At 40.6% G+C, this 18250-nt stretch overlaps 1 protein-coding gene across 2 annotated transcripts in view; it reads left to right on the plus strand.

Moving 5' to 3' along the window:
- Window positions 1–18250, plus strand: part of cep170aa (centrosomal protein 170Aa) — a 44907-nt gene that overhangs the window by 18751 nt on the left and 7906 nt on the right. The window contains exons 4-14 of one of the 2 annotated variants that reach the window (XM_062429892.1): window positions 1010–1099; window positions 2494–2572; window positions 2739–2797; window positions 2928–3159; window positions 4719–4850; window positions 8515–8688; window positions 9259–9564; window positions 14383–14736; window positions 15156–15445; window positions 17166–17258; window positions 18074–18191. In XM_062429892.1, coding sequence (XP_062285876.1) covers window positions 1010–1099; window positions 2494–2572; window positions 2739–2797; window positions 2928–3159; window positions 4719–4850; window positions 8515–8688; window positions 9259–9564; window positions 14383–14736; window positions 15156–15445; window positions 17166–17258; window positions 18074–18191 — 1927 coding nt within the window. Of the gene's footprint in view, window positions 1–1009; window positions 1100–2493; window positions 2573–2738; window positions 2798–2927; window positions 3160–4718; window positions 4851–5858; window positions 6205–8514; window positions 8689–9258; window positions 9565–14382; window positions 14737–15155; window positions 15446–17165; window positions 17259–18073; window positions 18192–18250 lie in introns of those variants that run through there. The other variant, XM_062429891.1, reaches the window with a different exon arrangement.

Below are 18250 nucleotides of genomic sequence, written 5' to 3' on the forward strand. Positions count from 1 at the left end.
ATTTATGTATGTATCAAATATTACCACTGTGTTTGGTCAGCAGTGGAAAAAATGGAGGCTTCATTTTCATATACAGTCACTCCAAATAACTCACCATTCTCTCAGACTTTTCAATCACCGAAAATGAAAATAAAAGTAAGATTTGCAAATGTCAAAATGAAAGCAAACCATTCCAGCTCAAGGTGGCACTCTTGTATTTTATTGATGTCTTATCTGAAGGCTATCCTAACAGACATTTGAAGACTGCAGCTAAATTGCTCATCAGTGAGACAATGCATACTTCTATATATGTTTGACATTGATACATGAAAACAATATTTAGCACAATATATTTCCATCTAACCCTGACATCAATAGTATTTTTCATTACAAAGAAAAGGTTATAGTTCTTTCTTTGGAAACAATGCGTCCTGAAACAGCTGATGGGCACAGATCTGGACACCACAGAAAATCAATATTTTCACCCCCCAGTCCTTCATTGCTCCACTGCTCTCCTTTTGTGTGCTCGTGTGTATTTTGTGAATGTGTATGTGAGCTTATGAACAGCTGTGAAAGAACGTGAAGGTGTCTGTATCGTGTATGCAGTGTGAAAGACATTGAAATACCTTTGATGATTTACTCAGAGTTGATATCATAGTAGATATGCAGAGTAACATTGAGACTTTCAGAGTTGCATTCTTGACATTGGATGCTCATACCTCCTCAAAGGTTTAACATTGCACAGTTTTCTCCTGTTACACACAGCCCTATAATGGTTTATGCTGCAGTTTATAGTCAGGCTCACAGTCTCTGTAGTCTGGATGCAGCACAGGTGCCCATATCAGTAATATGAATACATTTTCAACTGGAACTGTACAGATAAAAAGGAATGTTGTTATTTTCCTCCTTTACAGAAGAAATCTGGACCGACAACATCTGATCTTAATGACCAGATCTCAGTAATCAAATTATCTGCACAAATATAACCACTGGGTTAATGTTCCATATATGTGTGTATTTTTGTTTGAAGTCACGCAGCGTGGATAAACAGCATGCAGTCATCAACTACGAGGCCGGGACTGACGAGCACAAAGTCAAGGACCTGGGCAGCCTGAATGGGGTGAGTACACAGATAGTAATATGTAAAACAGTGAAAGGGTCAGAGCAAAGATAAAAGCACAAGAGAGAGAGAGAGAAGAGAGGACAGGAGAAAATAAAGAATAGGGTCAAATGATGGATGAAGAATGAGCTTTCACAACTGAAGGATGAATGAAGGGTTCAGAGGGAAGGGTAGAAAGGAACGAAAATGAAAATCAGATTAATGGAAATGAGCTTCTGAAAGGTTAGAGGTTAACTTATTTTTTGGCAGTCAATAGGCCCTTCTATTTTCCCTCTCCTAATCAATCTCTGGGTCAATTAAGATTTTTATCAGTGATGAGGTCAATTTGAATCTGAACCCAATTATGCAAATCACTACTTTAGGGGACAACCTGTGATACAAACATAAAACAAAGGTGACCTGCTACTATCAAAAGAATAAGCCTGATTGATTGACAGGTCTGTTAATGGTGCGATTAAGACTTGACAACAATGAAAGTAATTGATATTTTGGATGCTGTATAATGTTTGTTTACATCAACATTTGTAAACATAGGTGGAAAACAGGAAGGAAGCCTTTGTAGGGGATGCAGAGGTTTCACAAAATAATTAATTATACATAATGTAATTGATGATAAAGTCAAAAAATTATCTGCAAGTTTTAAAGTTTGTTTAATAACTATAAGAAATCCCTTTTTAGATCACCTTTGCCCTTTTTTGCCTTTGACATTCTAGCTCAGTAAAGCCTGCTTATAGTTGCTGCATGGCGTTAGTCATGTTTAGTGATTATAGCTCAGTCACAGCCCACCAGATTAGACACATATGCAGAATTTCCCTCACATCCTCTCCAGCTCTTAGACAGGAAGCCAGAGTCAGAGCCACTTCCTGCTGTGTCATTGACCGTTGGCTTCTTTGGCTGGATTCAGAGGAAGTTTTCTCCTGCTGAGTCAGTGGGTATGTAGAGATTTGACACTGTAGTGAGTAAAGAGCTGCAGTTCGACAGTGTCACTCTTAACTATCTGACTGGAGCCGTTTCATTGCTGTACTGCTAAGCTGTGATTTCATCTCACTAGAGAGGAGACAGGAATGTTTTATTACAACAGCAGTGCAAACGTGATTGAATTTCATTAGCAGTTCAGTGAAACCTGATCTATCTCAGGGGGGGGGGGGGAGACACAGATGGAAAAGAAAATAGTAAAAAAGAGAAACAGAGGAAAAGACATGTATTGTCATGCTTAGGCCTCAAATCCTGGTAGTGCAGACTGATTTAAAGATAAGTTATCTTCCTTTACTTTCAATTTTTTCTTACATGGAAATGAGTTAGAGTAAAGTCTTCTTAGTTATGTAAACATTGTCTCTGTGTTTATTTTTGTTAATGTTATTGCCTGTGTTATTGTCTCTGTCCTCCCTGTGCAGACTTTTGTAAACGATGTCCGCATTCAGGAGCAGATGTACATCACTCTGAAGTTGGAGGACAAGCTGAGGTTTGGATATGATATCCTTTCACCTTTTTTCTGATCTTTTAACCCACTGCCCTCACCCGTTCACATGGGGGGTGGGTTCATCATGTCAAACACTTGTTATGCAGGAAGATGTTGCACGCATCTGTAAATAGTATGTGTCATAGTTGTGCTGGTGTTTCCTTAACACATCTGTCTTACATACCAACTTGTTCACGGTGGTGAGAGGAGAGCTCACTGTGCCTGAGGAGGCTCTCAAGGTGAGAACACACACACAAATACAACCCGCCTCAACAAAAACTGTCAAATATTAATGTTGACCATGCAGGCAGTTGTATTATTTAAATTTCAAATCAAGCCATTTTGCCATTTCATTTCATCTCTCTCTAGCATGAAAAGTTCACTAGCGGCCTCCAGTTGAGCAAGAAGCCATCCAACGGTGAGACCACTACCACCTCGACCACAAGCAAGTCTCCCACCAAGACCCCAACAAAGTCACTAAAGTCCCCCAGTGGAGGCAGCACGAAGCCAGGGGAGAGTAGAACAACGGACGGGGTCACTTCCTCCAAAGAGCCACCCGCTAAATCTGTGGACACACACAAAGCAGAGGAGAGGATAGGAGGTGAGAGAGAGAGTACGAGAAACATGAACCTGTTAATTATAAGAGCATTTCTTATTATTCATTGTGCGCTGTTGGCAACCCTCAAAAATCGTTTTTTTTAATTGTGGTGATAAAAAAATAGGGTTAAGATAATAGAGTAAGGATTCTATTACAGCAGAAAAACTCCAAGACTTCATATTGGCGCTATTCCTTTTAATTCAACTATGGAAAACTATCTTTTAGACTAAATACTTACTTAAAAGTACCACAATATCAACACAGATTTACAGATTTTGGTTGTACTCTGACAATCTACACCAAGAAAAATATACCAAACATTGCAACACACAAAATTGTTATGTTTTTGTAGGGTGTGTTGTCCTCTCAGAAATCACATTTTCAGTCACAGTGTTGTGAAATTGAGTGGTGGGGTTTTATCACAGACCAGTAGGGGGTGGACATGGTCACCAGGGAAAGGGATTTAACCACCACGCCAACATGTTGTCAGTCTGTATCATGAATGTGGTTTAAGTCTGAGGGCTTCCCTATTAATTTATATTGCTGACTTGGCTGGGGTGCTAGCAGGGGTCCTGTTTAAGCTCCAGATGTAGAAACAAGGCCACATAGAGTTTGTGTTATACACAGATTAAACAGGAATGGGGTCAGAGGGCCTGCATAATGCAAACCCATATGCCAGCAGTACTTTTCTTAAAATGTAGTTACATTCATAGACACGCATGTACATTTGGACTCAAACAAGCAAATATACACATACAGTGTTGCTTGTTGCCCCATCTGCTGCTCGTTTTTTTAACGACATCCTCTTTGTGGTTCTGTGGATGTATTCTGTAGTGTCACCTAGATATTATACCTCATAGGGAACATACATTCAGTGGTTTTTATAAAAAAAAGGCCTCTATTTACTGAACAGAATTTAGCACGGAACACCTATCATTATCCAGCTTTACTGTGATTAAACTTATATAGCTCAGGATATGGCATACTTCAGAGAAAGGGAGGGTGAGCATAGGGCAGAGTGAAGTTAACACAGGATGCAGAATTTCCTGGCACAATGGTCAAAGAGCTAAGATCCCTGTTGCATGTCATTGCTCACTCTCTCTGTCCGTGTTTTTTTGTCACTTTTATACTGTGCTGTCCAATAAGAAAATGGACAAAAAATAGGTTACCACAGGACATTCTTCACAGGTCAGCTTCATAGTGACAGGGACAGAGGGGCTAATGGGAAAGTCCCCCTTTTATTTAAACCATGTGGGTCTGAGAGTGAGAGGGGAGAGCGTGATAAAGGGAGTGTGTGTCCATCCTGCTGGTTAAAGTTGTGTAAATAGGTCAGCAGTGCAAGACTAGAGGGGAATTAATGCACAAACAGACATACACAGAGAGCAGCTGGGTTCACTTTGTGGCATCAGTAACACAATGAGTAGTTTCTGTTGACAGTACACAAATGTGTAAAGTACAAAATAAACACGTTTAACATCACAGACCACAGTTTAAGCTACAATAAAACGTCCACTTTCTGCAAGGATTTGTTATAAAATGTGTCTGTGTCCAATCTGTTTCAGGGGATGTTACAGCACTGCCTCGAGGGACCCCCCTGTATGGCCAGCCGTCTTGGTGGGGGGATGGGGATGCAGATGATGAGAATTCCTTCAAACAGGAAACCAAGCCATCCCACAAAAAACATGACAGCTCAGGTACAAGGTTTTGAACTTCCCATGACAATAACACACACACATCATCTCTTGTTCCCAATATTAAAATTCAAACATAAAGTACAGAAACTAACACAGGTATAAGTGCTGTGCATGTCCAATCAGTTCTTTAAGAGTGGAAGAAAGCTGGCTTTCACATTATGCTTCTGTATTTGAAGCATTTTATTATAGATTTGTGGGTAATTTTGGCTTGTAGGTTGTGAAAAATGTTTTGCAGGGCACCAACAGTGTGTATTGCACCTTAAGTAGATATTTGATTGTTGTAAACATTAAAAAACGGCATGAATGACGATTATACACTTCCTACAGATAAGCAGTACAGTTTTGTGTATTTTGTTTTGACATGACTGTAGCCTCTTACACACAGATTTCACCCAGCATTTCGTCTTATACTGAAGCCTGTAATACTGTTACAGCCATCTGTACAGTGCGTGAGTGTGATTAATCACTAAACATGGCACATTTAAAATACTTAGCATTTTTTACAGAGGTCTGAATAAGCGGAAAGTGACATTTTTTCTGTATATGGCATTTTCAGAAAAAATAAAATGTTAATTTATGGTAGGTTTATATTACTGTATGCTACAAACAGTATGTCATATGATGGCACTCAGATGAAATGTAATGCTGAGTTCAGTCATGCAATGTAGAGGAGTTAAAAGGTAGCTCAATCTTAATGCCCTTGAGCTCAGTTTATTTGCTCTGGTTGTCTGGTTGCTCTGGTTGGCCAGCCAGACTGTGTGTATATTCACACACATGTATATTCAAGTGCATACAAAGTCTTTTTTTCAGAGCATGTGTGTGTGTGTGTGTGTGTGTGTGTGTGTGTGTGTGTGTGTGTGTGTGTGTGTGTGTGTGTGTGTGTGTGTGTGTGTGTGTGTGTGTATATTGACCATTGGACTGGGGGCATCCCGTTAACTAGTGGTGGATAGTCAGACTAACAGGATTAGAGGCTAAAGCTCAGCGATATAAAATCAGTCTGTGCCAGGCTGGTTTAGTGTGCACCAGTGTAGTCAGAAGGAGTGGGGGAGGTTGACCGTACACAAACATTGGAGCAGACTGAAGCGTCCTCAAATCTCTCGCCACATCTGGATGGACACACTGGCAGCGTCTTCACCAGCCTGGATAGGAATACTTTGTTTTTCAGCTCATTTTAATCAATTGGGAACTCTTCCTGTATGGTTACACCATGCAGCTTTTGCTGTGGAATTTGGCAAAGTACTTTTCTGTCATTTTGGAGTAAATCTGTGCGAGCGTTTCAGAGTGATTTGAAACCTTAAAAGCTTTCCAAAAAAAATCAGGCGAATGGGATTGGCTACTTCTGTCATGGAAGAGGGTGAGTGGGACCTTGAGTTTTATACTGAGTGCTGAACAGATGTTGGATTTATTTTGTAAAGCAGCTACAGGGGGTGTTTGCACAATGTATTTATGCAACTTACACAGACCTCAGCATTAAAAGATTTCCTCAGCGTACTTGTTTTTAAGATAGTTTGAGCTCAGTACACCCTCTGTATCTGCTCTAATGAACTGTTAACAATAGAAATACCAGTGGAGGAAGTGAAAGAAATAAAGAAAGAGAGGTTTAGGGCAGGAAGAGATTCTATTTGAGTGTGTTTTCTTGCATGTATGTGTCTGTCAGTTTAGTTTAGTGTGTGTGTCCTTTTCTCCTTCCAAGTGAATAGGCTGTGTTGTCAGAGCCCCCTACCCCCCTCCTTGTGTATTGTCACTCAGGCCGATTGGGTTACGCCATTGCACCAGCTCCCCCATTCCTCCCAATACACACTCACACACACACGCACGCACACATATACACAGTATAGAGACAGACCGCTCTCTCTCACTCTACACTGCAGCGATCATTAGCTAACCACTCTCTAATTCTCTGGTAAGTATTGCTCTCACTTCCAAATGCTTTGGCTAATGGAGCTGCTAAAGGGTTTTCAATTTGAACCAACTCTGTGTTAGTCTGACATCCACTTGCCTTGCACTGGCTTTATTACCTGTAGCTCTTTTAGGGACAAGTCATTTAATTTCCTTTAGCTCTCAAATATGTTAAAATTTGAGATTAAACATCAGAAACATGAAGGATTATAAATGTATTGTTTACGTTATACCACTACTATTTAATGTCAGTCACACTTACCTTATACTGGAGAAGATTCATTATGTAAGTGTGTTGAATGCCCACATATTCTGTATACAGTATATACTACAATACTGTGTCTGTTGTCAGTTTTAATCTTTGTACGTAGTAGATGCTAACAGAAAACATCAAAGCTGATTCATTTTGCCTATACTCAGTCAACTAAAAATAATAAATCCTGAAAACTGCAGCACAGTCAGTAGTTAGTATGAACTGCATGATCTTTATATAAATGGCATTAAACTCATTCATGGAATTCTTGGATTCGAAATGACTGTTTGCTTCCCAGACAAGCCATGTGACTTACAGTCACATCAATGGAAGCTCTGATAGTATTCACACTTGTTCACTTATTGCACATATGAGATACAGGAAGTTTAGTCAGTTCATCGTAATTTTAAGGAAGGAGCAAGTGGAGACACGGTACTGGTAATTTTGTCTTTTTTATATTTCTATTTTGAACTTGTAAAGCTTTCTGAGTTTATGGTGAACATTGATAGAAATGTGAGCACTGTAGTAACATTATTATATAAAAGTTAGAGTCTTGTTTGCATGGCATTACTTTGTCAGTTAAGTTGTTGCATCTCAACCCTCATTCAACAAATCTGATCACAAAATCCTCATGTTTGGTTTCTGTTTAAATCCATGTTGTAATTCTTCCCAAACTTGCAGAGCAGCTTATGCTGGCGACCGCTGATCTTGTTTCAAAGTCGCTCCAAAGTGATTTTTTTTTTACTACTTCAGTTTAGTTTCTTACAGAGAAGTGAAAAATGAGTCTTTTATTTCAGAGATCCTGAGAAGATCCTGATTTGTCTCATGAGTTCTCATGTGGCATGATCATATTTTAAAAACATTTTTACTTATGAGATATTTTATTCACTATTTTTTATTTGTGATTATATCATACAATGTCAGTTCCTGTTTCTTGTTTCTTATTGCCATTTGCCATATGTTCCTAAATTTGCTTCCCAACATGAAGCAGATGGCCCCTCTAATTTCTCATTTATCATATTTAGATCCCACAGAGGCTCTGTTTGTTAATACAAACAGATGAGAATCCGAGAATCCGTCCAAATGATTTTAAAGAGCTGCACCAGCCCTTCTGCTCCTGTCTTGTGTTTGTATGAGAGACAGAGAGTTGAATAGAGAAAAATAATGTATGTTTGTAGTTTATAGTGCTGCATCTTCCACCAGATAGACAGTAATTCTGATAAATGATGAGGCACACTTCCTGAAGAGCAGACCATGATTGAATTGGTCTATATGGGGTTGAGCTTGACCTTTCACTTTTGTCTTTTTTATAACAAATCCTAGTTTTAATTTCTCGCTTTGACATTGCAGCATTTGGATGTTATGTTACTTAAGATGACTTGAACTCACACTTCATTTACCACTTCACTTTTTGTTATAAAAATGATACCTATTTTGTTATAGTCATATATTAAACTACATCAACATTTAAATAATTAACCTTTGTACCATTTTTGTGTTTTACAACCTCAGAGAGCAAAGAGGCACGCAGAGGGGAAAAAACTAAAGAAGAGGGCCTTCATGCATCCTCCGGCCACGATTCCAGTTACTTGGAGATCCCTACAAAGGAGAGTCACATGGCCAATAACGGCATCCATGAGATTCCAACCAAGGATACAGAGGGCACCTCCACACAAGCCACTACAGGTGAATTACACATTTTTATTCAGTTTTCTCTTTAATAAAATAATCAAAGTTACACTATTCACCACTTGAAATGAATCAAGACTTTTAAAAGTACCTGTGTGTATTATATGGGAATGTGACTTTATTGTTGCTGTGTAAACAATAAAGACTTGGTACTCTATAATATAAGACATTATTTTTCTTATTTGTAGTCACACCAAAGCATAACTCAACAGAGCTACAGAATTGTGACTTCAGAAAATCATTAATTGGTGACAAAATACTGTAATTGTTGTACATTTTTATGGTGCGTCATAAAGTTATCCTTCTGAAATATGCTAGGATCCTTTATGAAGCGACCACTGTTTGTCTTGCACAAACAGTAGTAATCATTTTTCAACAGAAGCCATCAGCTTATTTATTTATTTATTTAGCTTATATGTGGATACATGTCCACGTACTGCACATTTCCATTAGATTTCACAGTGATGCTTTCATTTGTTAAAGTGCTTCAGCTAGCTGAACTATATTTAGTAGCACTGACTGACACTTAACTAAGACATTGACAAAACTGCAATGTCTGCTCCACAGCTCAAGGTCACGCCTCCTTCACAATAGAGTTTGACAACACTTCTCCAGGGAAAGTCACCATTAAGGACCATGTGTCAAAGTTCACACCCGACCATCACAGATCTCGCTCCAAGAAGAGCGGAGCAGGAAGCGGAGGAGCAGGAGCGAGAGATTTGAGCACGCTGCAAGCCGCTATGATGGCGTCGGAGAGCAAGGTGGCTGATTGGCTGGCTCAGAATGACCCCACTATGATCCGCAGCGAGTCAACAGAGGAGGACAGCAAGAGCATCAAGAGCGATGTGCCAGTTCATCTTAAAAGGCTGAAAGGTGGAGGCTGTTTTTATATATTTATATTTTTAAATTTCTTTTATGGTTCCCTACTTTCTCCTTCATCCTTACCTCTTCCCTTCTCCCTCTTACACAAAATATATCAGTTATTTAACCAAAACCATCATCATAACTGTGTCAGACCTCAGTATTACATTGTTTTACTCAACACTATCTCAGTGCTCTATTTACGTCTTCCTATACCATGTGTCGACTGGTTGATCCTTTGTTCGGCGCAGAAGATGTTGGCAGTGGCAACCAAGCTGGAGGATTAGCAGCTAGCAGACAGAAACATTTAAACCCTAATTTACTCCTCTACTGCTCTGACAGCCAATGACAAGGCTTAGTGTGAGCAGCATAGTATAATGAATGTCACTTTTTCCACCACATACAGAAATATTACCAGTGAGCACCACATACTGCTAACAACAGCTTTAGATATGGCGTGTAGCTCGATTTTTTTTGTTTTGCGTTATCAGTGTGGACATCTGAATCTTATCTGTTTACCTTTGTGGGCTTGTTGCTATGCATCCTTGGGGTAAGTTTGAGATTGCTATGACTGTAAATTTCATGCTTGATCTGCGTTCCTTTGTTCCTTTTACCTGCAAGCTGCCAACTGCTGAGTCGGTTCCTGCTGCCAGGGGGTTTTGCGAGAATGTGCCAGACCAAGGCTAGGCTAATGCTAGGCTTTATGGTGCTGGTAAAGAAAGTCATCTCAGTACTAAGCTAGACTATATAAGACTGCATGCTGGTCATGGGTTAATTAAATGGAAGCCAATTTATGATGTTGTTGACATGTGTGGGGGAGGGACTAGCAGACAGGACCTGATGAAAATGGAAATCTGTTAGGCAGGGTGGAAGGAAGGGAAGCTAATTCATTAGTTGGAGTTAGTAGTACATGCATGTCAACTGGCTGACAGAATGGCTCACCTAATTGATGATTATGTTACTAACTGACTTGGGGACTGCTAGACATTGCAGTGTTTCAATTTGAAGCTGCTGCTCTCTGAGCTCGTGCTAATTGGTCTCTCTTAAACTATCCCTTGGTATTTCTGGTAAGAAAGCACAAGATGGATGGCTTGTGGTTGTGACAGGAGAATATTTTAATGGTGGGAAAATGAGTGGGACTTATTTGAGAAAGACAGAGAAAAGATTGGGGGTGAGAAGGAAGGGTGGATAGAGCGGGAGAAGAGGGAGGGACAGCACAAAGAGGGATGGATAGAGGGCAGCTGGACAGCTGGATAGAAAGCTTTCTATCGATGCTGACTGTGGATTTGTGAGGTGTGAAAAAGCATAGGTACAGGAGGGAAGAGAGGGTGAGGAAGGTGGGTGGACTTCACTGTAATGCTGATAGCAGCAATAATAGCAAAGGTGATTGGACAAAGAGAGGCAGGAAGAAGAGGGAGAGGGGCTAGTTGCCTGGACTGCAGTGACAGCAGACAGGGAGGCAGCGAAGGAGGAGAGAGCAGTTCTTTGGTAGATAGTTGTTATAGTAACAGCGTTGCAGATGAGGACAGGGAAAGAGAGAACACAGACATCTAAAAAAAAAAGCAACATCTGTGTAGTGTGTGTGTGAAGGCAGTGGGAGCATGTGTGAAAAAGTCATCTCAGATCTGATTGAGGGCGTGTGTGAAGCATGTGCCGCTCACATGTGGATCTGTGTGGCTGAAATCCGTCGTATGTGTTTAGGCTGCGTGTGTGCTCGAGACATGCTCGGCACTGATCTGCAGACAAGCAGTGCAGCATGTGTGAGAAAAGGTATGTGAGATGTGCTCTGGGTGTGTCGTAGAGGTACCGGGCAGAGAGAGAGAGAGGTAGAGATTTAACGAGGACACTGACACGAGGCGACTGAGCCAAAGCTCTCGATTTGTAAGCTTCAAGGTGAGTCTCAAGTCATGTTGTTATAAGATAAAATGTAGAAGATACAGTATGTCTTTATGCTGTATGTCTTATTATATTATTTATGTATGTTGAAATGTGAATTGTCATGATTGTCGTAGTATTGTGAAAACCGAGAAACTGCATTTTTCTTGCAAATATAAATTCATATCAGTTTGACAGAATAGACGTCTGATATGCAAGATTTTTAAGATTGCAGGATTATGTTCGGTGATTTTTCATTCATTATGTGCACCTCATGTACAAATATACTCATTAGCAGTAGTAGTGAAAGCTTAACAGATACACAAGGGTTGAACTTCAGTGTTGTGCTGTGATGTAGGTTCACAGGCAGTACAGTTTTATGCATGTTTGCTTGTCTGTTTGCATGTTAAGTGCATGCTTGTGTCAGGCACTCATGTGTGTGTGCGTTGTGTGTGTGTGTGTGTGTGTGTGTGTGTGAAGCCAGCGGCAGAGGCCGGCTCCACTGTGAGTCATGGCGGGGCGAGCGGAGCAGAGCGCTGGACTCTCACAGACACCTCTGTTCTCCTCTGGCCCTGCCAACGGTTTCTTTGTCTGGAGGGCACAGCATGAAAGACCGGCCTCTGCTTATCTGCTGATCTGCTCAAGCTACTGTAACGCACTGCTGCTTTCTTTTTTCTCATCCCCTTTATGCTTTTAGTTTTTTCTTCTTTTTATTGAAATGTATGCTTTATTAAATTTCAAACAGCGATGAAAGACAGGAAAGTGTGTGGGCAGGAGAAGAGAAGATGTTGGAATGTGACAAATGAGCTGCACATTCAGAAATATGCCCCAAGCCACAGAGCCACGGTGATACCCAAGTGCAGAAACTGTACTTAAAGGGGTAGTCCAGCCATTAAATACTGCACTTCAATAAAGTTAGAGGAGTTGTGAGAGATGGATTAAAAACGAATGGTCAAAATCAAAGTGGCAGAACCTGAGATGAGGTGACTTTTCATCCCTCATATGGGCCAAGCATGAAAAAAATGGGTCCTACAATTCAAATGAAAGACAATACCAAGTTGATTATAGTAACTTGATTTGACTTTGCTACTTGATGTCTTTCAAACCTCACACTTCAGACATGCCTGATTTCAAATGCAGGCTTTTTGTTTTCAAACCCAAACCGAGATAACCCCCTGGTGACATCACTGTGACAACAACAGGCCCATTTTCCCACTTGAAAACGCTCCTCCAGAACAACAGAAGACTTTGTATACAACAGCCTTCGCAGGCTAACTTGTGCTGTGATGAGTAAACTGATCTCCGTGAGTAAAGTCAATGGAGTGTCCCTTGTTTGTTGTTAATTGGGCAGACGCCACACCTTACCAAAGGTTGCTGTCGTACTCCAACATGCACAATAATTAATTATAATATAATATATAATAATCATCAGTAATGTGGATATAATGACTAAATGGATAAAGGCAGATAACAGTCTATTATGCTCAGAACATTTAATTTTTACTTTAATTCAGCCTTTAAAAGCGGGAAAAAACAACACTTATTCCATATCACGATATTACGACATTCAAAATCTGGAACGATATCTATAAAATATCGCAAGATCAATATAATATCGATTTACTGCCCAACCTTAATAATAGATCTGCTGGTGAACTGGGACAGATCTAGACTTTGATGCTATACTGTGATTCATTTTCATACTATAGTCTCCTTGTGAGAATCCATTAGTTTGGAGAAATGATGCTTTATCAGGATCCAACGGTGTGCAGTGGTTTATGAAAGTGGTCGTCGCGTCGAAGTGTTTCCTGGTGGTAGTCCACAACAGTCATGTGTAGTTTCTTGCCCCTCCTCTCTGAATGGCTGTTGGCTCGTTAACCGGCTGATTGTGTGAGTGAGTGGCTGTCAACTCTAGTGGGAAGGCTACATCCTGAGCCTCCCTCAGTAAAGAATTCCCACTCTGCTTTTTCTTTTTTTTCCTTTTTTCCTCCGCTTAATCCAGTTTCTCTCCTTTCCCATCCACCCTCCTCTCCTTTTCCTACATCCCCCAACCTCCTTTCCAGTTCAGCCTTCCCTTTTCTTTTCTTTCACTTCCCCTCCTCCTCCATCCCTGAAGCCTTTTCCGACCCCCCCCCCCCCCCCCCCAAACACCCCCTCCAACACTCACATCCAGCCTCCTACCCTGCCTCCCACTCCATGTTCTCCTCCTCCCTTCCCCCCATGTGTCTCTCCCTCACTGCCAGTGAAGTAGGCAGGGCCAGTCCATGTGGGTGGCATGTCTGGATTAGCTTGGCACACTGTCTGCCATCGCCCAACATGTAGAGGACACGCTGATTCAACCAACCTTTCTAAAAATGTAGAAATAGCAGTAACGTGGTAGGTAAACCAGGTGTTTTGACAGTGAAATGATCGGATTCAGACCACAGCTGAAAATGCATCGCTCATTTAGGCTGAAATGGTTAACAAACAACATTTGTTTCTTGTTGTGGTATTCACAATGGATTTCAGGAAGACGTGGTTCTGTGTGGTGGTCTAAATGGGACTTTTTCTTCTCTTTCTTCTTCTTCTTGGTTGCTTCATTTCAGTAGACATCTTAAAAGCCACACACTGAACTATACTGATGTATGTATGACAGCTGCTATCTGTTGCTATGTTACTGTTCTGAACACATGTTATGATATGGATTTAAGAATGGTGGTAATGTAACATCCTGCAGATTGTCAGTAACCTTTATGTAAAGAACCTCAACCACTGTAATACTTTTAAATGTATCCCAGGTAAGAAAACATATCTATTTGATTGTAAATTGTAAATATATGTATTAGAGTGTATGTATAATGTCATGTGGAATAGTGTCATTAAATTACATCTTCCCCATCAGCTATTTGCATATATAAAAATAACCGTGATGCAGTAGTAGTTCAGCTGTGTCTTTGCATTTCTCTGTCTTGATAGGCAGCAAGCATGAAGATGGTACACAGAGTGACTCAGAGAATGGACTGGGTCTGCGTTTTGCCAACCGCCGCCATGCCCTCGAGGAACGTCTAAAAGCAGCACACGGCCACGTGGGAGGAGGAGCGGGAGGGGGAAACATAACAGTGAGCGGGACCCGAACAACCGGCTCCCGCACTGCCTTCATGATCGAGTTCTACGACGAGGAAAACCCTCGCAAGCGGCGGTCATATTCGTTTTCCCAGACTGCACCACTGCTGCCAGGAGGATCTGGTGGGGAGGGACTCTGTCCCCAACCCCCCTCTCACCCCAAGGTGTTCAGCATTTCCACCTCTGCTACTACAGCATCAGACTCAGGTAATAACATGTGATTTAATAATGTTTATCTTTTATTTTATATTTTTCTAAGAACAGCTTTGTGTGTGTTTCCTAAATTAAATATTCAGTAAAAAAACTGCAATTTAAATATAGTGAGATATGTTTATTTGTGAGATTACCTAAAACTTCAAAGGTTCCAAAATATTTCTTCCATTTGAAAATATTTTCCTTTATATGAAAAGTGAAACTAAAAACTTCCAACATTCAGCCACAGAGGTAGTAGTAAAATTGTCATGGATGAGCTGTTATTATTCTGTGTATCAACAATCAAGAACATGGACATATAATACACCAAAATAAATTACCACAGCTTGTCTCTATATCATGTTTCTTTGTTAAAGCATGTGTCACGTGTGTTTTCTTACAGTTGTTTCTCTGCACTGTATTTGTTCTTCTAGGTAAAGTCCCGGCTCCAATACCCGCTACAGTGACTGTAGGTGCCCCTACGGCTGCCCGTGTGCTCCTCAAGCAGCGATCAGAGGACCTGAGTATCGGTCGGAGCTCAGTCAGTACCGGGCTGGCGACAGGTAGTCCCACCAGCCCCAGCGAGGACGCCTCGGTCGTGGGTAGAGGAGCGGGGACAGCTGGAGGGGAGGCAGAGGACGACCACAGCGATAAGGGGACCTACACTATCGAACTGGAGAACAGGAACCCAGAGGAAGAAGAGGCCAGGCGCATGATAGACAAGGTAGGACTGTATAATGTCAGCAACTACCTACAACATTTTAGGACCCTTTCTTTGTGCCTCAACGGTCGCAATACTTTGTCTTAAATACATGTAACCCTACCAACGTTACTGAAAGATTGCTGATGTAACATCATCACACATTGTGGTATTTTTTTGTATTGCTGTATTTAGTTATGATAATGATAATATTTAGTGTATTATTCATATTTAGACATCAGTAGACTTTAAATTGTATGGGGCTGGAGAATGTCTGCCTGGTTATTTAAGACATTGCCATCAAGTATGCTTGTCAAATACAATAATCTTAAAACCACTGCAGTTTACCACAAACAGGAATACGATTTCTATTTCTATTAGTTTTGGTCTTGAGGATGCCAGAGGACATCTTCCTCAGTGTTTTTTCTTCACAAAGTTGCGACTGTAAAAATTAGAAAGTAGAATGACAAAACTATCATTTAAACTCTAAAGAGAATAATTAACCAAGCACAAGCAGACCAGAGCAAGGTTAATAGCCCCTTTATTACTTGCTTAGTTGGCACTTTTAGTTTCTGCAAGTCCTTGGAGACAGATTTGGGTCTTTCGCCACTAAAACAAAGATACCATCTCTCAGTTGCCATCCGTGACCACCACTCCATTCCCTCCATCCCCTTGGTAAACCTAATTCTTCTCTAATAGCCCAGGGCGACTTGCTCCACCAAGCACTGGCCTCTTTTATTAAACGACGCTCAAGAGAGGCCGAAGAACCACCATCAATTTCCCACCGCCGTCCCCTGTCCTGTGGCACCGCACTCTTTTGTGGTCACAGAGAGCATGTCCTAAAAGGGCAAACAGATATATACTTATGGCTTAATGTTAGTTTCTGAAAACAGTAGAAAAGGTAACATTTCTTTTTAGCACCATTATAGAAGACAGGAATGTACAAGTCTTTTTAATTACTACTTGACAAATTTGGAAGTCAGGGCTGGAAAGTTATCTATTTATTTTTTAGGAAGCTAAGTTGTTGTCGATAAAGGTTGTAACAGAGGCTAATTTATACTAAATTACATCATTATAAATGACATCTTACAGCAACATATGTTGCTTTAAGTGTTGTATACAGGTGTTATTTCAGGAGGAGCAGTGATATAATTAGTAGGGTGTATTTCTAGTGAGTGAGTGAGTGCATTACATTCAAAACTGGAAGTGTTGTTATGTTAATTCATATAATTAGCCGACACACTAATTGGCACACAGCTCACAGTCTGTCCGTTGTCGTTCTCTCTCTCTCTCTCCCTTTTGTAAATAGTGTGTGTGTGTGTGTGTGTGTGTGTGTGTGTGTGTGTGTGTGTGTGTGTGTGTGTGTGTGTGTGATATTTGTTCGTTGCCATGGCACTCAACTATCTAAGTGCAGATCAGTGTTTTAATTCAACAGCATCCTCCTCTGTCTGTTCAGTTTACTTGTGTTCATGGAGAGCATTGTATAATAATATGACCATTGTATTTATATATGATGAGATTATTTTAACTTTCATTACATCTCAAGTATTTACGTATATTACATCTCACAGCACAGTACCTAAAGTAATACACCACATGCTAATGAGCTTTTTATGTGTTGGGGTTGCATACAGGATAAAAGCTAATTGGAAAGTATGAAAATAGATAATATTATAAGATTTGCATGCATTATATTTCAGCTACATAATTTTCTGTTCGCTCCTGCTTTTTTACATGTTTGTAGGTGTTTGGTGTGCAGCAGAACCAGGACTCCGCTATTCTGTCAGACCTCAAAGGGGAAAGAAAAGGAAAGGAGACAGGAGAAGCAGGGAAAGAGGTAAAAATATATTTAAACAGGTTATTGTTGTTTTTGGGGGTTTTTTTCTGTTTTTTTTCCGTCCCTGTTTTTTTCTCCTTGTTCTCTCTTGTTAACTCTCTTTCTCACGTCTGCCTTTCTCTGTCACTCCTCATTTGTCCAACGGCGTACTGTACGGTTGATTTTGTCCAAGCTGACACATTCTTTGTTACCTTTAATCGGATTAGAAAAGTTCCACTGTGCGAGAATTACCACTGACCATCATTGTTTCACCATGCCTCTCAGTCCAGTCTAGTATAATAGAGTGTGTAAGAGGCTGACTATGATAATGTGAGTCACACTCCCAGTTGCTTGACGGCTCTACTCCCTCAGCCTGTTCATGGGTGTAGGCTGGTCCTCCCAGAGATTGACCTAGATCATGCTAAGATGAGGAGAGACACCCTTGGCCCTCCAGGCAATTGCAGAGCATGAGCACTGACAGCCGTTCCACCAAGTCTTTTATGCCTTTTAGATAATTATCTTCTAGTAAAGTAAAAATGAGGAGTAACTGTTCAGCTTTTCTTTCAACTTTATGGTGGTGTGGTTTATTTATTTAAAATTCAAAAAGTAAAGTACAAATACAAAAAGTACCACTGCCAAACATTCCTACTAACTAAATAAACTAAATCCTTCACTGTAATGTAATATATTACATTTTACATAAATGCTAATCTGACTCATGATCTGCTTTGTATATTTTGTCCAACCACTAATTGATCTAATTTCCCTTTCCCCCCCTGTTTTTTCATGTGTGCTTCCTTCTCTGTTGTTGCTCCCCCGTCTCGTGCCCCCCTCAGGCTCTTCTCGGCGACTCGAGCTGGGTCTCTCAGTGGGCTAGTCTTGCTGCCAATCACACCAGGACAGACCCAGAGGGCTCGGGAGCAGAGACAGCCGCCTTCCTGCACAAAGAGAGAGGTACATAGTCACTTGAGTCTCAGAGGATTAATAAGCTTAAAATGAATGAAATTAAATGA

Source organism: Scomber scombrus, chromosome 12, assembly GCF_963691925.1.
Source record: "Scomber scombrus chromosome 12, fScoSco1.1, whole genome shotgun sequence".
Taxonomy (NCBI): domain Eukaryota; kingdom Metazoa; phylum Chordata; class Actinopteri; order Scombriformes; family Scombridae; genus Scomber; species Scomber scombrus.